The sequence below is a fragment of the Peromyscus maniculatus genome, chromosome 7 (assembly GCF_049852395.1).
Source record: "Peromyscus maniculatus bairdii isolate BWxNUB_F1_BW_parent chromosome 7, HU_Pman_BW_mat_3.1, whole genome shotgun sequence".
Taxonomy (NCBI): Eukaryota; Metazoa; Chordata; class Mammalia; order Rodentia; family Cricetidae; genus Peromyscus; species Peromyscus maniculatus.
The window spans coordinates 85539193-85561452 of record NC_134858.1 but is presented as its reverse complement, the minus strand read 5'-3'; the positions used below and the strand labels follow the sequence as shown (position 1 = coordinate 85561452).

Below are 22260 nucleotides of genomic sequence, written 5' to 3'. Positions count from 1 at the left end.
TGATAGCCCTAAAGAAGCAGACATAGGAAGCATATCCCTTCACACATGGGGGCAGACCTTAATTTCTATCATTAGACTTAGCATTTCCGAGAATGAGCAAACCTTGTTTGAGGTAGCCAAAGTCACACTGGAAGATGTGTCAAGTCAAAGGAGATAGTTCTTAAGCAGCTTCATCTTCATTATTTATTCATCAGGAAGGTATGATTTTTGACGGCAGTTTCCCTGGAATGTACAGGGAAAACGTGAATGATTTTGACAAATATTTGGGCTTCGCTTGGACATTTACACACTCTTGTTTCATGTTTTAGATTTAGCTGTGTTTTATTTTGGGTGTATGAGTGTTTGCCTGCATGCTTGTGTGTGTACCATGTACATGCAGTGCCTGAGGCGGTCAGAAGATGGCATCAGATCTGGAACTGATGTGGACAGGTGTGAGCCACCATGTGGGTGCTGGGGATTGAACCCAGGTCCTCTGGAAGAGCAGCCAGTGTAGCTAGAGTCTTCCTGCCTTGCCCACAGCCAGGACAAATCTTTGTCACCCGCCAGTCCCACAGCCGCTCAGACCCAACCAAGTAAACACAGAGACTTATATTGCTTATAAACTGTATGGCCGTGGCAGGCTTCTTGCTAACTGTTCTTATATCTTAAATTAATCCATTTCTATAAATCTATACCTTGCCACGTGGCTTGTGGCTTACCGGAGTCTTCACATAGTGCTTGTCATGGCGGCAGCTGGCAGTGTCTCTGCCTCAGCCTTCCACTTCCCAGAATTCTTCTCCTCCTTGTCCCGCCTATACTTCCTCCTGCCTGGCCACTGGCCAATCAGTATTTTATTTATTGACCAATCAGAGCAACAGATTTGACATACAGACCATCCCACAGCAAGCCAGTTCTCTTAACTGCTGAGCTATCTCTCTCTCCAAGCCCCCTCTTATTTTAGAATTCTGCTCTTTCCCACGCTTTATCACTTTCTCTTCTATAACAAATAACAACTGCATTAGGGACTCACATTATGGCTTGGTTTTAATGTCATTATTAAAAAAAATTTTTTTTTGAGGAGCATCCCTCCTATGTTCAAGGTTAGAATGGAAGACCCTGGACCAGAATGGACCTTTAAAAAGGAAAGTGGGGAAATGCTGCTTTCCCCACCCTGTGCCTCTTACTTTTGTTGACTTATCAGGCCATTGAAACTCACATTGTTAGAGGCACTCTCCCTCTTTGAAAGGAGGATCTTACTCTACAGTGGGAGGCTGTTAATTGTTCTCTGGAGCAGATGCTTCCTGTAAGGTTAGGGCTTAAGGATGAAGACATTCCTGCCTCCCTTTCCTCACATCCTTTGCTTTATCTGCCTGCTGCAGTCATGGCAGCATGCAGATGAATGAGGGCTTCTGAATCTGCAGGGCCTGAATCTTTATAGAATTTGTGTTTTATTTTTTCCCATTACATACAATCAAACAGGTTCATTTTCAGTCTGATTAGTTCATCAGTTTCTTCACATAAAGGTTTTAATAGAGAGTTATCATCTAGCAGAGCTAAGGAGAGAGATGCCTTTGAGAGATTAGAAAAATCCCTGGGCCAGGGCTGTGTGCCACAGCACAAGCATGTATTTCTAAGCTTAATTTGCATCAGAAATACTATCATTATTATTATTAACAGATTTAGATTGCACAATGGGCTTAATTTTAATTATTTTGGTGAGTTTTATTTTAATTATTAAATTATTTTTATATGTGTGTTTTAAGCACTCGAGAGGCAGGGCCAGGCGGATCTCTGTGAGTTCGAGGCCAGCCTGGGCTACCAAGTGAGTTCCAGGAAAGGCGCAAAGCTACACAGAGAAACTCTGTCTTGAAAAACAAAACAAACAAAACAAAACAAAACAAAACAAAAAAAAAGACAGGACACATCTATTCCAGGCTGGCCTTGAACTCCTTATGTAGCTGGGGTTCACATTGAACTTCTGATCCTCCTGCTTCAGCTTTCCAAGTGTTAGTCACCACTCTTGGGATGTCCTTGAAATCAGCCTTCATCTCCCTTTCCCCTTTCCAACCTGAACAGTTTGTTTAGAAGCTCCCACTATTTTTTTCAAACCAAATTTACTTCAATAACAAACAGCAACCTTTCCCTCAGTCAAAGAATTCATTGCCACTGGTTCCGTGTAAATCTGGTTTAAGAAAAAAGCCTGAACTGGAGATGCCATCTGAAACATGGAGCTTCAGTTTGGGAGCTCTGCCTGGGCATTTCTAGTCAGTCCCTGCTCATCTGGAGGCACTGCTTCTTTATTGGTCTCTTTGAGACAGGGTCTCACTATATATCCTTGGCTGGCCTGGGGCTCAATATGTAGACCAGGCTGGCCTTGAACTCACAGAGCTCCTCCTGCGTCTGATTGCTGCGTGCTGGGATTAAGTTGTGTGCCACCACCCCACACTGTTTATTTTTTGCGTTGCTTGGGTCTTTGCCTTCCCTTTGAGAGAATGGGATGAAATGGGCTCCATATCTGTGTCCTCTGATAACTTGCTTTTTGATTTTGTGCTAAACTCTTGGTGAATTAAAAGAATCTGTTTAGTTTATTTTTTTTAATAAGGAAAACTCTGGGGCTGGAGAGGTAGCTCAGCAGTTACAAGAACTTGCTGCTTTTGCAGAAGACATGAGTTCTGTTTCCAGCACCATCCACATTGGGCATCTGTAATTCTAGTTCCAGGGTATTCTACACCCTCTTCTGGACTCCTTGGGCAAGTGTGTAAAGTAGTTAAAACAGAATTTGAAATATTACAATTGCCCTCCCATACAAGGTATTAGCTGGAAAATGAAAGAAAAATCATGCATCCTAGTTAGGATGGTCATTTGGTGGGGACAATACTGTCAAATGTACCTTTCATCTGCGTAGATCAAGATCTGTCCCATGGATTTTATGAAAGTACATTAATTAGTGTAGTGTGTAGGCGGATCCCAGGGCAGGTTGTTACAGGCAACTTTGGAAGGAGAACTTAGCCTAAACCTGTAGTTACATGAGAATGACTTCTAAAGGGTGTAGGTTCTTCATTTGTGTGTCTTTGCCGTTGTGTGGGATAAATATTAGTAGGGGTAGACACTGGGGGCCAAAGGACCTCGACATGCTTGGCTTTGGAGCCAGATTATGTGTTGCAGGTGCTGGCTGTTCCTTCTAATGGTTTTTTGACTGTGGGGCATGAGGACTGCAGCAGGTGTTAATTTCATTATCTGATAATAATGATTTCTGACTTAGCATGATTATATGCTTATTGTGAGGACTGAATGAAGAAATATTTACTTAGCAGGAAATAGTAGCTACAGTTCAAGAAAATAGCTAGTGTTATTAGAGGAGAGTATTAATAATTTATGTCCAAGGTGATTATTAATCTCCTATGGAGATGACCCTGAACTTGGGACTCAATAAAAGGCATTTACATCATGGGAACAGGAAGGCATATAGCACATTAAGTACTGTTTGTTTACAATGCCAAGCACAGAGCATTTCATTTCCACTACCCAATGAAATAGGCACTATGATGCTAATTTGGAGACTGAAACTAAGAGAGAACATTGAGTTTCCCTGACTTAAACAAGTCAGTTAGTGCATGATGAAGCCTGAACCTGAGGTTGGTTCTGTCTGGGTCACAGATGGAGGTATATTATATTTACCTTCCTCTAAACCATCTTTGGATTTGCTTGCAGTAGACTAGACTTACATCTAGACCCAGTGTGGATCTAAGGAACTGCAGGTTGAGTTGGGCCTGGTGATGCACACCTGTAATCCCAGCACTTAAAAGGCTGAAGCACAAAGATGGAATTTGAGGCCAGCCTGGGCTACGTATAGAGACTCTGTTCCAGAACCAAAAAAATAGTGACAACAACAATCACAAAAGAATTGAAAGATGGAGTGTCACCTTCTCTCTGAATTTAGTTATGACCACTGTGGGGTTTTGGACCTGGAAGGGGACATCAGAGTTAAGTCAACTCAGTTACCTAATTTGTGGCTGAGGAGAGGCCTGGCGTCTGAGGCCCTGCCCAAAGTCTAAGTGCTTGTTGCTGGCAAAGCTGGAAATGAATCCCACTTCTCCAAATTTCCAGCCCAGTGTTTTTTCCACTGTCTTCTAGAAAATTCTCCTACCATATTCGGAAGCTGTGCCTAAGATCTAAGATATGTTTATAAATGTCCATTCTTCTTACATGGAAGGAAAGAAAAAGGCGAGTGAAGCTTACAAACCCCTGAGTACCGTGCAGTGTCCTGTTTTCGCTCAGGGTGGAGTCGCTCTTGATGGACTGCTGAGAAGCAGCAGGAGAATTAATTGGTCAGGGCACACCGGAGATCTGAATTCCATCGCAGTGTTTCCCAAGGTGTGAATTGCACTTACAAAGTGTAGATTCGCGGCCGCCCTTCAGACACGGCTGAGGTCCAGATGCTTAAGCCTCCTCTACCATCATCTCAGATGATTCTCAACAACATTCAGTGAGAACACCTACCTGCCAGTGTCTCCCAAATTGTAGTTGACCAAGTTTGGGAAAGCCTGGGAGTGAGAGGCAAGCCCTGGCAAGCTCGATGACTCACCTACTCTGAGAGAAGGCCCCTCCTGATAAATTTCGATGCTTGCTTTTCAAGTACCGCCCCCCAACCTTAAGCATTGGTGTTACTTTTTAGTACTAAAATAACATGTTTGGGGGTTTAATTGTGAATCAGTGATTGAAGTTGAAAGTAAACACACGAATTCTTTTAACTGCAAGTTAAACATGCGTTGCTCATCTAACACTGAGTCACTGTCCTCATGACTCACCGGAGGGCCGTGGTGGAAATAGAAAGCAGATCCTGTAAGAATCTGGGATGGGTTGCTGTTGAGCCTTTATATTCTGTTAGTCGGCCTTGTTATGCTAAAACTTGTCATGTTTTCAGAGATGATTCTTTTCATCAATCTAATATTCCGTGGATGACTGAGGGGTGAGGAATAAGAGGAAGCATAACATTGGAAGGTCTGGAAGAGTAATGCTTGAAGTTAAAAGTGCAAAGCTGAATGAGTGCAGTGGCTCACACCCACAACTTGGGAATGCTGAGGCAGGAGGATTACCATGCGTTTGAGCCCAACCTGGGTTATAGAGTGAGACTTTATTTCAAGAAACCAAACTCGTCAGGCAATGGTGGCCCATGCCTTTAATACCAGCACTTGAGAGGCAGAGAAAGGCAGATCTCTGAGTTCGAGGTCAGCCTGGTCTACAGAGTGAGTTCAAGGACAGCCAGAGATACATAGAGAAACCCTGTCTCAGAAAACTCAAAAAGCAAAACAGACAAAACTAAATGAAGAACCCAAACGCTACCCTCCCCAAAAGAGTGCAGAGAGGTTGGTCGGTGGGTGCTATAGTATAGGTACCCGGGAGGAAGAATCCCTGAGGAGCTGTTTCTCAGTAGAGTGACTAAATGCAGCATAATGGATTGCACATCAGAAAGCTACAAAAGGTGCCAGTTAGGTGGTTGAGCAGATAAAGACATTTGCCACCAAGTCTGAAATCCTTAGTGTAGTCCCTAGGACCCACCCACACGTGAGAAAGAACAAGCTGTCTCTACAAAGTTGTCCTTTGATCTCCATACACGGTCTATGGCGCGCGCGCGCGCGCGCGCACACACACACACACACACACACACACACACACACACACACACACAGACATAACTTAAAAATGTAAAAAAAAGCTGGGTGGTGGTGGCTTATGTCTTTAATCGACAGGCAGATCTCTGAGTTTGAGGCCAGCCTGGTCTACAGAGTAAGTTCCAGGACATCCAAAACTATACAGATAAACTTGTTTTGAAATCCCCTTCTCCCCTTAAAAAAAAAAAAATCTACAAGATGATCTTGAAAGCTTAAACCATAAAGAACTGACAAATGTTTAATCTATGATTTAAAATTTGTACAATCTATTCATGCATTAAAGCTTCACATTGTATTCCACGAATATGTATAATTTTAATGTATCCCTTACATTAAATAAAATTTGTGGCTTGGAAGATTGGACCAGTTCTAGTCTCACACACTGAGTGTACCCAGAAGGGGAGGTGTATTTCCTTCCCATATATGCAGATGAAATTCAACACAGTTTGCAAGCAACATTTTTTTCCTCATTGACTCTGCACAATACTGTTGTTACCTTCTACTTTTAGAGGGCTGAAGATGCTCATTCATAACCCCCCTCCTTGGCTGTGACATATTTGGTGTTTGGTGGGAACCATTATTTTACACTTTAGAGAAGGGAAGCGTGTGCTGGAGGAAGGAACTGACTTCCAGGGCGGCGGTTGGAGTGGCGGTCCCTAGAGGCGGAGAGAGGTTTCTGCATTTGTGTTCTGAAAACATGCTTCAGTTTGTCTCTGTGAGTCTGTGAGAGTGAGTCTGGGGAGGCAGCCAGGTGGAGGCATCCGACAGGTGGTCTTGAAACTGTAGCTGGGGAAAGAATCTAAGGCCCTGTTTTCATGGAGAATGCTAGGATTTAAGATACCAAGACTTCCTGGGCTGCACGAGAGAGACAGCTTCTAAGAAGAACGCTGATGACGACAAACTTGGGCGATGAGACAAGTCACCTGAAGGCATCGACAGGCAGGAGTCGGGTGGCTGGAAGAGGGCGTGACACCTCCGAAAGCCAGGGGAGAGAGAGAAGAAAGTTCCAGGCAGACAGCTTATTTTTGTTCTTTTTGACACACTCTCACCAGGTAGCCCAGGCTGGCCTCAAACATGAGATCCTCCTGTCTTTCTTTCCTTCTTTCTTTCTTTCTTTCTTTCTTTCTTTCTTTCTTTCTTTCTTTCTTTCTTTCTTTCTTTCTTTCTTTCTTTCTTTCTTTCTCTCTCTCTCTCTCTCTCTCTCTCTCTCTCTCTCTCTCTTTCTTTCCTTCTTTCTTTCCTTCCTTCCAATTTATTTATTTATTATGTATACAGAAGAGGGTGCCAGATCTCATTACAGATGGTTGTGAGCCACCATGTGGGTGCTGGGAATTGAACTCAGGACCTCTGGAAGAACAGTTGGTGCTCTTAACCTCTGAGCCATCTCTCCAGGCCCTGCCTCTCTTTTGTGAGTGTTGAGATATACAGGTGTCTGTTCCCACCCCAATACCACTTTTTATTTGATGAAAGAGAAGACTGCAGAGTATGGGTAAGGCAAGAAATATTTTTCTGAATGAAGGAGTAGAATTTGAGGAAGACTTTTGAATAACTATAAGCTTCCTCTTAACTGTGTAGATCTTTCTGCCTTCTTCTAGGTGGGGTAAAGGAGAGGAATGTCATAAAGAAAAACAGGTGTTGAGCTCTTCCCTGCTGGTGCCCTAGACTAGGCCACTGCTGGATTGGAACAAAAGGGCTGGGTGGTGTGTGTGTGTGTGTGTGTGTGTGTGTGTGTGTGTGTGTGTATAAGGATAAAAAGAAAAGGACTGATAAAATAAAATAAAAAAAATTTAACAAAAAAAAAAAAAAGAAAAGAAAAAAGAAAAAAAAGAAAAGGACTGGCCGGTCGGTGGTGGCACACTCCTTTAATCCCAGCACTCGGGAGGCAGAGGCATTCGGATCTCTATAAGTTTGAGGTCAGCCTGGTCCACAGATCGAGAGGACAGCCAGGACTATGCAGAGAAACCTTGTCTCAAAAATGAAAAAAAAAAAAAAGAAAAAGAAGGGCTGTTTGTGATGGAGGTATGCCCCCCTAGAGGTGCAAGGGGATGGGATGTAAGTTTGTTCCCCCATGATTGCTAGTGTGTGAGGTGGCATTCTGACTCACCATATTTTAGTCTGGGCCAAGATAACAACCACACAAGGGTACAGTGAGAGGTTTGAGGTGGAGGACTGTGCTGGGTCCCAGCCTGGCTCTCTCTTCTCCTCTTTACTTTTCATAGGAGAGTTCTCGGAATTGACTTTCTTTAGACAACTCGTGTGTATTGCTTGTGCAAACTGATGCATTTCGTGATGCCGTTTTCATACACATCTGTCATGCTCACTCTCCTCTCTCTTGTCCCTGTCCCTCCTGGTTGTCTCCTTTCTCTCTGAGTCGTCCCCTTCCTTCATGTCATGCGTGTAGCATCCGGGTTCCACACAGGAGGAAAGCACATGGTGCCTGTCTTAGGTGTGGCCTCAGTTTGCCTGCCAGGCCCTGGCCGAAGGATCTCCAGGATCTAGCGGGGCAATAGCAGTGGGTAACAAGTGGGCAGGTCTGTGGGGCTTTTGGCTCTGAGGAAGTGATTCCCGAACGGAAGTCTAAAAACCAGACTGAGTGGTGAAGAAGTTGGCCTAAGTGAAGGAATGTTTTCTAAGAATACCTCGTAGCTTCCTTGTAGCAGGAGCAGTTAGGGATTTATGTTTATGAAAATATAGCTACAGGATAGTTTAGCATGACTCTGTTGAAATGTGTTAAATATCTTAAGGACTATAAAGAAGGCATTCATTATATTCAGTATTTAAAATATTTACTGTGTGCCAAACTCTATGAGATTATGTTGTACTGACTGTTTTGGAAATAATACCTGGGTCTGTATTGTCCTATTGGGAGGCACAGTGGGTCAAAATGGGCGTTCTAGAGCTATGTTAGAACTGAACTCTCCTTTTATTTTATTTATTTTTTCTTTTTCGACTCCCCCCCACCCCCCAGCTGAGGATCGAACCCAGGGCTTTAGGCAAGCGTTCTACCACTGAGCTAAATTCCCAACCCCTTCTTTTTCTTTTTGAAAATTTAATTGATTCATTTATTTTACATTCCAACTGCAGCCTCCCCTCCCTCCCTCTCCTCCCACTCTCTCCCCCCTCCCCCTCCCCCTCCACCCCTCCTGGTATTTGCTCAGAAAGGGGCAGGCCTCCCACGGGCTTCAGCAAAGCATGGCATAAGACGAAGCCCCTCCCCCTGTATTCATGCAGCGCAAGGCAATCCAGCATGAGGAATGGGTTCCCGAGAGCCAGGCAAAGTGTGGGAGACAGGCCTGCTCCGGTTGCTGGGAGTCCCACAAACAGACCAAGCTACTCAAGTGTCACATATATGCAGAGGGCCTAAGTCGGTCCCATGCAGGCTTCCTGGTTGTTGGTTCAGACTCTGAGTTCCCATGAGCCAGGCCAGCCATTTCTGTAGGTTTTCTTCCATGTCCCTGGCCCACCTGGCTCCTACAATCCCTCCTCCCTCTCCTCAGCAGGACTCTGGATCTGGGCCCAGTTTTTGGCTACGGATCTCTGAATCTGCCTCATAGTCACTGGATGAAGGCTCCCTATGACAATCTCTGTATGTGTTTCTAAGCCAAGAATCCTACCTGACTCTTGCTTTTCCATTTGTACTGAAACTTAGTTTAAATTTTTCTCGCTTTTAATGAGTTTCTGTTTGACTTTATTTCACTGAGCCACATACATGGGATGAAACATTATGTGTGAATGTCATATTTATCAAGATATTTAAGCCGGGCGTTGGTGGCGCACGCCTTTAATCCCAGCACTCGGGAGGCAGAGGCAGGCGGATCTCTGTGAGTTCGAGGCCAGCCTGGGCTACCAAGTGAGCTCCAGGAAAGGCGCAAAGCTACACAGAGAAACCCTGTCTCGAAAAACCAAAAAAAAAAAAAAAAAAAAAAAAAAAAAGATATTTATAAGCAAAAGGAGGCAGAAAAAAAAAAACAAAAATCAAGAAGAATATGAAAGAGTCCAAGGGAGGGTTTAAAAGAGATTGTGAAATATTTGTATTTTCTGTTATTGACTCAATTAATTAGTGTTTTTTTTTCATTTGTTTGCCAAAATGACATTAAACTGTTAAAAAGAAACACTGTATTTTTAAAGTTCTATTTTCCACATATTTGTGGTGGAAAATCGTCCTCCTTTTGCAGTTCATCTGGAGAAGAAATAATTTCTGCATAAATAGAGAATATTTAATAAACTGGTAAAGAGGTAAAACATATTAACAGTGGGATAACCATAAGTTTATTTTTGCACATGACTGCATAGCAAAGAACTGCCAAAGATATTATGCCTGCCTCAAATATTAAGTTGGGCAAATACATGGTGGAAAAATCCTTTTTTTTTTTTTTTCATAGAAAGTATTTCTGGCCCTCGTTTATTTCCAGATGTACACTATTCTTTCCGGTCAGTGATTCTGCGGAGCTGCTTGGTGGGGACAGCTGGCAGGCAGCAGATGTACTACAGAGTACGTTTCAAGAGTTAAGGAAGAGGTTCGTCCTTGTGTATGCTTATTACACAACTTAAAAATAGTCTTGACTCTATTTGGAAATCAAATGGCCGGTTTTTCAGCGGTGCCAAGTGTGAAGTCAGCAAACAAGGCTTCTTTTGAGGTGCTGAGGGGCAGAGGCAGCAGTCTGGAAGGCGCTGCAATGGCCTCTCTCTGCTCATATGTGAAAGTGACCTCAGGTTCCAGTTGCCCAGAACAAGGAACTGTAAGAACCTCACATCACAGAGTATATCCTCAGTGGTCGAGAGAGTGTGTCTTGCCTCACAATAGCCATTGCCCTTGTTTGGGTGGAACCTGACCAAAGGAGAAATGAAAAATGTTCCCAAAGGTTTGCAAATACTCTCTCTTTTAAAGATTTATTTATTATGTGTACAATGCTCTGTCTGCATGTATGCCTGCAGGCCAGAAAAGGACACCAGATCTCATTACAGATGGTTGTGATCTCATTACATGTGGTTGCTGGGAATTGAACTCAAGACCTCTGGAGAAACAGTCGGTGCTTTTAACCTCTGAGCCATCTCTCAAGCCCGCAAATACTGTCTCTTAACTGTTAACTAGCAACCACAGAGAAAGGGGCTATTATTTCCCAACTATCCTGCCTCCCCTCCCACCCCTACTTTTATCATTTGGTGACCCAAGTTATTGTAAAATCTTTTTACTTTCAAATAAGTCTGGTGCTAGGACTTAGTAAGTGCCTAAGAAATTCTAAGATGTACTTTTAAATCTGAAGAGAAAACAACAGCAACAGCAATAAATAACATTAAGCATTTACAGTTGACCTTTCAATAAGGACTCATGAGATTAGTGGTAGGCTTCAAGTGTGTCTGTCTACACAGTGTCTGAGATGCTCCCTATATCCAGCAGGAGCTAGAGTCTGGACTGAGACCTCTCTGCCTCTGGACTCTCATGGCTGGCTCTGTATCCTTCCTGGTTCTGGGACTGATGTGGTCATAGGTTTGTAGTGGGACCCAGGCAGGCAACTCCTCCAGTTTTGCTCTCATGAGAAACCCTTCAAAGGTCTGAGTTGACTAATAGCTACACCCCAAACAAGACAAAACAACCAAATGAGTGCTACTGTGGAATGATATTTCTAGCGAGCCTGTTAGGAATTGCCGGCGTGCTTGCCCTCCAGTTAACCAGTGTAAGAGATTCATTTATGGCAGATTCCCAGCGGCTTCCCTCTTTCCCTTGCCTGATGTCACTTGGGTAGAAATCCATGCCCACATCCCCACCCCTCCTCAGTCTTTGTAAATCTGGTGGCCGTGGGAGGTGGCCTGCGTGTCAGACCAGAGGAGAGAGGAAGCACATGGTTTCCGACATTCCCTGGGCTGACAAAATAGCCGACTCTAAACATTTCTCCTGAGGCGATGAAAACGGAGTCCCTCTCGGGAATGGGCTGTGGGGGAGCAGCTCTCTGCAGTTCAGCTTTTCGTTCTTGATTCTGCCGTGGGAGTCTGTGGTGGCTGCTGGCTTCTAGCAACTCACATTCACTGCAGGAGCACGATTCTTTCATCTAAGCTGTAGGGTGTGTCCCCGCCCTCTGAATCTAGGGCTTTGTGGGTCTGTGGATTTTTTTTTTTCAGGACAGGGTTTCCTTTGTGTAATTGTCCTGGAACTTACTATGTAGATCAGAGATCCACCTGCCTCTGCCTCCCAAATGCTGGGATGAAAGCCATGAACCACCAGGCCTGGCTGCCGCCTTCTTCTTCTTCTTCTTCTTCTTCTTCTTCTTCTTCTTCTTCTTCTTCTTCTTCTTCTTCTTCTTCTTCTTCTTCTTCTTCTTCTTCTTCTTCTTCTTCTTCCTCTTCCTCTTCCTCCTCCTCCTCCTCCTCCTCCTCCTCCTCCTCCTCCTCCTCCTCCTCTTTCTTCCTTCTTCCTGGTCCTGGAATTCTCTCTGTACACCAGGCTGACCTTGAACTCATGGAGATCCGCCTGCCTTTGCTGGGATTAAAGGAGTGTGATACCACACCCCCCCTTTTTTTTGTAGTCCTGTTAGCTAGAGATCTGACTTGCCCAGGTTGCCCCCTCTTGGGGATGGCTTGTATAGGTACCAGGATTTGCACAGAGGCTGAGGAAAGCAAGGGATTCCAGATGACTGAGATTTTAAACCTCTATGATTAAGGAATTGGGGACATTTGCAAACAGAACAACCAAACGAAATTCTGACAATGCTCAGCAATACAAGAGAGATAAACTGCTAACCATCCCGAGACCATCCAGATCTGGGTCGGTCTAATGCTGGGAGCCAAGAGTCAGGTTGCCAGTTGAGAGTCTTGGGTGATCCAGGGCTCCAGATCTCACTTGTAAAATAAGAATATAGACTTATTGGAACATTCACCCAGAACACCTCTTTCCACGAATCTCCTACTTTGAATGGACACTTCTATCCTGAACCGAACTGAAATGGCAAGGCCCATGGTATTGCAGCCTTTACACTTGGTGCAAGCTGCGGAAAGACCTCATAGGCCGATAGTTTACTTTATTTCTGTCTTTTGAAGAGAGTTGGAGTGCAGGTCTGTGGAAATATACATATACGTATTGCTTTGATTTATTAAACAACAACAACAAAAATGTATTCTGTCAGGTCTGTTGGCTGCTTCATTGTTTCTAAATAAAAATTTCAGAGTCCCATCCTCCAGGACACAGCTGTAGAACAGAAATACAATTCAACAGTGTAAATAATTGAGCATTCTCCAGTGACTGCATTACAAAAGCAAAACAAAACAGATAAAAATTAATTTTGATAGTCCATTCTATTTGAAGTTGATGACTTATTATTTGTAATTACAGATACTGTGATGACACAGAATCCTTATAAAAGCCATTGCTGAATGTTTCACTCTATGTTTTGTTATAAGTCTTAGGACTCAGGTGCACTTTACAGCTGTCACAGGTCTGGTGCCTGCTCTGTGGGATAGCATAGCTTTAGAGGTTTGCTGGATTTTTTTTTTCTGTTTCTCATCCCTGAGTGCTTGTTTGAGATTTGTTTTCATATTAGTTATTTTTGAGATCAGGCTGGCCTCGAACTTGCTGTCCTCCTGCTTCAACTCAACTCTCCTGGGTAGTGGGATTGTGGTGTGCCCAGCACTCCAGGCTTAGCTTTGCTAGGTTTATCTATCTATCTATCTATCTATCTATCTATCTATCTATCTATCTATCTATCTATCTATCTATCTATCTATCTATCTAATCTATCTATTCACTTATTTATTCATTCACTTATTTATTTATTCATTCATTCATTTATTTATTTATCTATTTATTTGTTTATTTATGTTTCATTGAGACAGGGTTTCTCTGTATTGCCCTGGCTGTCCTGGGACCTGCTCTGTGGACCAGGTTGGGCTAGAATTCACTGAGATCCACCTGTCTCTGCCTCTCGAGTGCTGGGATTAAGGGCGTGCACCACCACCGCCCAGCTGCTAGGTAATCTTGTTTGTTTCAAATATTTATTTGAGCAAAGCAACTCCCAGGTGGGTTCTCCAGTCCCAGAGAAGTCACATGCCCAAATGAAAGCAGGGAGCTTATATAGCCTGTAGGCGAGGAGGCATGATGGTGAGTCCGACACAAGCTGGGTTTGGTCCAGGACTTGAGGATTTAAAGCTGAGACCTCCCTAGTGGGCTGGCACCCTCAGGAGAGGGAGCTGCAGTAGCTGCCAAGAGTGTAGAGTGGACTTGTGGTGTCTTCCCGCTGTTTGGAGATTCTCTGAGTGGTCGGGGTTTGGAGAGAGAGGAATGGGGTTTTATGGATCATGCAGGGGATGATCACACACACACACACACACACACACACACACACACACACACACTAAATATAATTATATAATTTCCTTCTTCCCTTTCTTCCCTTCATCCCTTCCCATGTACCCTTTTGCTCTCTCCAACGGATGGATTCTATGTGACTGTCTTAAGATTTAACGTTCTGCCCTCTTATGTTCTCTTTGCATAGCCTCTCTACAGCTATATTCATGGTTATATAGTTCTGTTCCCAAATTCATGCCTGGGAGGACTACCTCATTCCTAAGTGTGTATAGAGAATGCCCGTTAGCGTATTTCAACAACTTTAAAAAAAAATTTTGTGAAGTAGGTTATATTTACATATCTTTAAAAGGTTTTTTTACCAAATATATAGGCTGCTGATACAGCCTTTCAGTTTCATTTAAATTCAGCACAGAATTTATGTATCCCATGAGAAGTGAAAGCTTAATGAACATAGATTGTTCGTGTATAAACTATGTTTGGACCCAACAGGTATGAAATCGGCATGTCAGAAAGATGCCTGCATTTCCATGTTATTGCAGCATAACTCATCCAGCTAAGAGGTGGCAACAACCTCGGCGTCAGGGAACAGAAAAACGGCAAAGAAAGATAATGTGAATTTTCACAGTGGAATATCGTCTTCCTCTGAGAAAGGAACCCTGCCATTGGCAACGGTGTGGGTGAATGTGAGGACAGAGTTGTTTCAGGTCACGTGGTCTTCAAATGTTGAGCCTAAAGAAATGGGGAGTAAAATGGTAGTGATCTAGCAAGGGACTTCAGGGGAGATGTTGGTCAAAGAACAAAAGATTCCAGTTAGACAAGAGGAATAAGTTCCAGGGTGCATCATGGCAGAACGATCCCTACTGGTATTTTTATGTCCTCGGAAATTGCCATGAGTGAAAGGTTCTAGCAGCAAATACAAGCACCTGTGAGGCAATGTGTCTTGAATTAGCCATTCCACAGGTTATAGATGTATCAAAGCATCATATTGTCCATCATAGATTTATTTAATTTTTTTCCCCGTTAAATAAGATAATGAAAGCCATCAAAAGATAATAGTCAAGTTGGCCCCATCTCATAGTTGCCCTCTCCCGGCTCAGGGCTCTGTCTAGCCAGCTCGTGGCTTTGGTGGGGTCCCAGTGCCCTGCCCTGCTATGCATTTTCTTCCCTGTTTCTTCTCCTTCCTCACCTGACTGATGCCTCCTATCGCACAGCACTAGAGGTCAGGGTTAATTTCTGAGGTACCCCTTCAAAGTGCTCCTTGTCCTCAGTCACTTTTCCCACATTTTATCCAATGTCCTATTATGTCAGAATCCTGTGCAGGAGTGCTTACAATCATTAGATAAGCTGATCTATGGTGGGTAAGAATGGTGGTGAATTGCCGGATGGTCCCTGCAAACCTGTTCATCTTCTCTTGAGTTTACCAGAAGAGTGGTGTTTGAAGTGGATGTGCACACATCTGAGAATATACAAGATTGTTCATAATAGTGAAGGCAGGAAATATACTAATTTTTACTCATTTTGTTTTTGAGACAGGTTTTTTGATATGCTGTAGCACGAATCTTAACAGGTTTTATTAATAAAATCAAACCCGGGGCCAGGTATTGGGGTGAACGCTGAAAGATCAGAGAAGCAGAACAAGCCACAACGACCTCACCTTGCCAATTCCTCAGCTGATCCTGTTTCCTCAGACTGGAAGCTTTTCAGTTCTCATCCAGAATGGATCTCAGCTGAACTGTTGCTCAAAAGCCTAAAAGCTTAACCAGGCTCTAGTTCACACCTTAAATACCTTTCTACATCCTGCCATCACTTCCTGGGATTAAAGGCTCTTGTTACCATGCCTAGCTGTTTCCAGTGTGGCTTTGAACTCACAGAGATCCAGATTTAATGCTAAGATTAAAGGCGTGTGTGCCACCATTTTCTGGCCTCTTTATCTAGTGGCTGTTCTGTTCTCTGACCCCAGATAAGTTTATTAGGGTGCACAATATTTTGGGGAACACAATATCACCACAATATCCAGACCAGGCTGGTGTTGAATGTATTATGTAGTCCAGGCTAACCTCAGACTCAAGGTGACCTTTCCACCTTAGCATCCCAGGTGCTGGGGTTACAGGTGTGAGCCACAACATTCAACTACTTCTGTTATTATTTTTGAGCAAGACTAAGCAATTTGCACTTTTGATATTTAATATCTCGAATTAGAAAGAATATGTATCCTACTTTATAAATGTAGATTGAGGGGTTGGAGATTTAGCTCAGTGGTAGAGCGCTTGCTTAGCAAGCAAAAGGCCCTGGGTTCAGTCCTTAGCTCCAAAATAAACAAACAAATAAATAAAAATAAAAAAATGTAGATTGGTATTGGCAATAAATGCCACATGCTTTACTGATGATATGCTTCCTCATATACACTTGGAGAACTCTGCTACAGAGGCAAGCTGATATCCTGATGGATGCCTCTCCAAGCTCTCTTATACTTTGATGAACACCAAGTGTTGCCTATGTGTCCTGAACCATTCTGTATATTGAAGGCAACAACAGTCTTTCCACAACCACTGTGTGAGTTTGGAAAAAATATTTTATGAATGAAAATACTGAGCTGGAGAATCAGGTCCAAGGAGAGGGCAGGAAAAGAGCAGATTTATGATAGAACCCTGAGTGTGGTCTGAGTTCAGAGCCTGTTGTTAATTCCTGCTCTGTACTGTGCCATATTCTATTATTTCCCTGCTCTTACATGGTAGACCCACATGACTTCTGAGAGGAGAGGGACACTGTGGTTCCTTTAATAAAAAGTTCTTCCATGAAAGAATCGAGGGCCTGTTATCACATCTGATCGGAGCTTTGAATAAGTACTTTGTCAATTAACTTGAAACCATTTTTCCTTGAAATAAATGGATCTGATGAGAAATTGGCATGTGGTAAACTAACGGTCCTATTTTTAGAAAGTGTACATGAAAAATAGTCTGTACCACCCTGATCCTCATGAGTCACTTATGAGTCCCAGCTCACCTCTGACATGACTAATGCCTTCCTTTATCATGAGTATATGAGAGCATGAAAAGTGAGCCTCACTGTGGGTGGAGCTCAGGGCAGAGCACATGCTGGGTGGCATGAAGCCCTGGGCTCTATCCCTTGTACTTCAATCCCCAAGTAAAACTGATCAATAAGCTTCGAACCCCAGGTTTCCCCCATATCCTTTCTGGAGCATCCCTCAATTATCTGTAACCTTAACAGCGCTAGAGCAGTGGAGACTGAGTGTGAGGGTGACAGAGGGGTGGAGCTTACTGGGATTTGATCACTGGCTGATGATTTTTTAATCTGGATCTTTGCCACAAGGATAGGTTACAACTTCTTGGTTGTTTTGGGTGTTTGGCCAAGTAAGTTTATGGTTCTATCCATATCTCAAAGAGTGCTAAGCGTTTGGCAAGTCTGGTGCTGTAACATTATGTTTAAATTTTGACAAATACCTTTTCTTTCTTGTTTTCTTTTTCAGGCTTTTTCAAGATTCTTACCCTTCCATCAGTAAGTATCCTTCTGATAATGCTACGTGCTTAAGTTTTCTATTCTAACTTGTAATTGCAACCTTTTTAAGGTAAAATGGTGAGACTTTGATATGTCTGGTCTTTCCCCACCCAGCTACCTCTGAACAGTGCAGATGAGATTTATGAACTACATGTAACTGGACGTGCCCAGGAAGGGATTTTATTCTCCAACAGGACACGCTTATCATTTGAGACCAAGAGAATGTCTGTCCTCATTCAGACGGACAAAGCACTCTATAAGCCAAAGCAAGAAGTGAAGTTTCGTGTGCTCACACTTTTCCCAGATTTCAAGCCTTTTAAGACGTCGCTGAACATTTTCATTAAGGTAAGTGGCAGACAGAAATAAGGAAGGAATCCATGCCATCCTGCTAAAGCTGTCTTGAGACTTCTGCTCATGTTACAGTAACTTCTTAGCGTTTCACCTCAGAAAGGCTTCCTTTTGACATGGCGATCATCTGAATGGGAAGGGAGGTGGTGGAACCTGGGTCAAGGGTTGAGGCTATGGAGTCTGTTCATATCTAGTGCTGGCTCCATCGCTGACCTATCCATTCATCAGCTACTTATTGAACTTTTGTATTCCAGGAACTGACAGAAGGCATTGAGCAGATTAAACCCCTATTCATGTTGAATTCAGTTCTCAGTGGGTAACGGGAAGACTGATTAACGTACAAGCATACACTTGAGGTGGTAGACATTCATGTATCTGTATGTAGGTGCATGACAGTGCATGGTAGGGAGAAGCAGAGAACCGGAGACAGGATGGAGAGAGAGTTCATCGTTAGTGCTTTCTCTGGTGTTGCTGGAGAAGAGCTGTGTGAGAGCAGAGCCCTGAAGGAAATACAAGAATGAGCAAATAAAAACCAGAGGAGTCAGCACATACCAAGGCCTGAAGCACACTGAAGAAATAGTAGGCCATTGGCACATGGAGATCGGGGAGTAAAGGGACAAGCATTAAGAAGTGATGTTAGCTCTAGGTGCTGGGTTGGAGGATTTGGCTCATATTCAGTCTTGTTGGCTGTTAGATGGCCTGAATTTTACATGGAGTGAAATGAGAATGTAGAGAGCTGCACTTGACTTTCTGGGAAGGGTGCACAGAGACCTCCCTCTGTTAGGTCTGGCACTAAAGGATCCTACTGGCCTGGCCAACCTGCAGTGCTCTTGCCCAGGAGAGAACATTTGTACCCAAGTTCAGTGCTTAGAAACAGTGAGCAGGGGTGGCTAAAAATCCCCTTTGATCCTGGGTTGTAAGTTCAGGACATGGGTTCAAGTCTAGCCACATTCCTCACTGCAGAGGCCAGGTTGCTATGAATGTCTGCTTTATTGTTTTCCAGTGGAAAATAGTGATTTGGAACAGGATGGGTTAGGCCGAAGTGGAGAAAGGCTTCTAGGGTAGCTTGTAAGCCAACTTGCCAAGAATGGCTGTGACTAAGATGCACAGGTATCATAGTTCGGGTGAGATAGTTATCATCGCAGCATGTGGAGGGGTATTGGGCATTTCTGTGAGGCTCGTAGGCTATTCTCTATCCATCTTTCCTGTCTGAGTAACTGACCACAGGAAGGATAGGGTCCTCAGAGGCCTTTACAGAGCCATGGAGAAAGCATGCTCTATGTTGCCCTGAATTCTCTCCTACAGGCAGTTTAGCATTACAGTATGGAAGTAAGTGGCTTTGACACTGTGGTGGCAGCTGGCACAGATTTTGCTCTGAGTGCAGGCGAGTGACCTTGTGTGGATATAGTCGTTTCTAACTCAGAGGGTACGTCCCGTCTGAGTGCAGGTGAGTAAGTGTGGATACAGCTAGTGACGGCGTGGAGGGTGTATCCCGTGACTGTGCTCGGGCACTCTGGCCCTCCAGCCCCAAGAGTGACTTCTTGACGCAGAAGTATTAGTTCAGCCTCCTTTTGCTGGAAGGACCATGACACCAATAGGAGAAGACCCCACCCCACCCCCTAACTCCCCGCCAGAGATGTTGTGTTCCTTTTCCCTTAGGCAACACTGAGAGTTACTGTTTTAGTATTTTTTAAATCTTCGTCCATCTGATGGAAGAGGCCCAGCATTTCATTGTCTTTATTTCCTCAATCACTAGACAGCACGTATCTACAGCCATTTGTATTTCCTCCTGAGCCCTTTCGGCCCACAGCTCTCCCATGCACCATGCTGCGGCACGTACAGCAGAGGGAACTGCTGCTTACGATGCCTGACCCAGGAGTTTGCCCAGGAGACAGTGACCTGCCCATTCTTGACCTGCCTTTGGTCACTGGTTTTCAGTTTCTGGCTGCCACTACCTCCTCAGTTCTCAGCACCCTATTTACCTCCAACTTTTATACCCTTTCTCTAAGAGAAATTTTTTTTTTTCTGGTTTCTAGTAACTGGACCAGCTCATTATGTTTAGACAGAAGATAGAGAATAGGAAAACGTGTGTGATCCTTGCTCTCAAGAGTTCATAGTGTAGCTGGAAACAAAGATTTTTTTAAAATAAAATATTAAAGCCGGGCGGTGGTGGCGCATGCCTTTAATCCCAGCACTCAGGAGGCAGAGCCAGGCGGATCTCTGTGAGTTCGAGGCCAGCCTGGGCTACCAAGTGAGTTCCAGGAAAAGGCGCAAAGCTACACAGAGAAACCCTGTCTTGAAAAACCAAAAAAAAAAAAAAAAAAAAATAAATAAATAAATAAATAAATAAAAGAAAAGACTTTGCTCCATTTTACGGTATGTCATATTCAAGAAGAGTAAACTCCAGATGTGCAGAAGCTATCCTCAAAGTAAACTCCAGATGTGCAGAGGCTGCCCACAAAGAGGTCACTGCTGCTGGAGGCTTATGCAGCAGACAGGAAGTTGAGCTTACTTTACTAGTAGACAGGAGAGGGAGGACATTCCTTGCAGCAGAGTCCAGAGGTCTGGACTTTGGTGGTGAACAGCAAGCGAATCTGTACATTGGGAAGAAGATGAACCTTGGGTCTGCAAGTGTATAGTCTTCACTCTGTGGACAGAGCGAAGCCATCTTCACCTAGGGTTCTGCTATGATTATAACCAACACAGCTTATTTGCCTGGGTCTGTGTCAAGCATTTCAACCCTCTGCTTCCTTCTCAGAACGGTTGTTCCAGATGAGAGTGGGAAAGAGTCAAAGGATGGGATTAGTGGCATTAGTTAGAGAGTGGGGCGTGGTGGGCATTGAGTTTGGAAAGGAGACAAACAAGAGAGAATGGGACAGAGTCAACAGGCTTAGAATGTGGAGATCAATGTTTGCTTGGATACTGCATGAAGCTGTTCTTGTCTGCGAGCTTATGGGAAGACTAAAGCATTTCCCGTGGACCCCTGGCTCTCTGGCATATTTGGCTGAGTGGAGAGTTGACATGGGTTTGAATTCTGAGTCCTATCATGTGTTGTTGCTATGGTATGGGGCCATGACAGTCAACTACAGCTGTACTGAACCTCTCTAGCAGTCAGCTTTTTCAACTATAAGGAGAGGTTACTCCTGCACCTCTCTCTGCCTCCTCATTGTACCATTTCTACTTTCATATCACACACGCCTAGGGGCATAAACACACACCACACACACACACACATACCACTCCCTCTGTATTGAAATGTTGATTCCATGTATGAGAGAGAATGTGTTATTTGTCTTTCTGAGTCTGGTTTATTCATGAAGGAGAATTATAATTAGAGGCAAGCTGGAGTACCCAGCACAGTGGGCCTTTAATGAATGATGGTGCTGTCTCAACAGTGAGAATTAATTTCCTTCCTCCCTCTTTTTCAGTAAACACAGTCATTTTTTTATGACATTTAAATACATGTATATCATTGTATTTTGTTGATAGTTATCCTCCATCACCCTCCCTTCTTCTCCTGGTTCCCTCCCCTCCCTTAGGGAGGCTTTCGTGTTATATGTACGTGATATGAATATATATCTATGTATGATGGCCAAAGTAGTTTTTGTTCTTTTTCCTCTCATTTCTCTGTCCTTTAGAATTCTTTCTCCCCCCACATAGTACCATTTCTACATAAAACACACACACACACACACACACACACACACACACACACACACACACACTCCCTCTATATTGAAATGTAGATTCCATGTATTTGTCTTTGTTAGTCTGGCTTATTTCGCTTAACATATTGTCTTCAGTTGTTCCGTTTCCTCGTTAGCGGCACAAAAGACAGAACTTCACCCTTTATTGTGCGTTTATACCACATCTTCTTTGTCCATTTCTATGTAGACGGCCATTTAGGCTGGTTCCATATCTTGGCTATTGTAACTAGTGCTCAATAAACATGGGCGTGCAAGTGTGTTGACCTAGATTCTTTCGGATGTATGTTGAGGAGTGGCAGAATCAGATCATGTGGTAATTCCAGCTTAGTTTCTTGAGGGCCCTCTGTTCTGATCTTCATATTTCACTGGTTTGTATTTTAGTGGGGGTTTCCTTAGGCCACTGATGTAGATTTTCTGGGATGCATGTTGGCTGTGTGTTCTCTGTAGAAGGAACTATGGCATCAGGAATTAAAAGGCAGATCAGAATCAGCATGGTCTCAGGAGAAGTAATAGGAAAGGAAGAAATTTTGATTTTTTTTTCCTTAGTGGTATAGAGCTGTCATTTTCCAAAAACTATGTGTTGTTATTTTTCTGGGTGCCGTGACAAAATACCTTTTAGGGGCACCTTAAAGAAGGGTTATTTTAGTTCATAGTTTGAGGGTGCTATCTGTCATGGCACGGACGTGGTGGTGGTGGTGGTAAAAATGAGGCGGCTGCTGTGGTGGCAGGAGCGAGAGGCAGC

The 22260-nt window shown here is 43.7% G+C and overlaps 1 protein-coding gene across 2 annotated transcripts in view; it reads left to right on the top strand.

Annotated features, from left to right (window-relative positions):
* Cd109 (CD109 molecule) overlaps positions 1-22260 on the top strand; it is a 108937-nt gene that overhangs the window by 3441 nt on the left and 83236 nt on the right. For both annotated transcript variants that reach the window (XM_076576790.1, XM_076576791.1), the window contains exons 3-4: positions 17435-17463; positions 17578-17808. In XM_076576790.1, coding sequence (XP_076432905.1) covers positions 17435-17463; positions 17578-17808 — 260 coding nt within the window. The remainder of the gene's footprint in view (positions 1-17434; positions 17464-17577; positions 17809-22260) is intronic.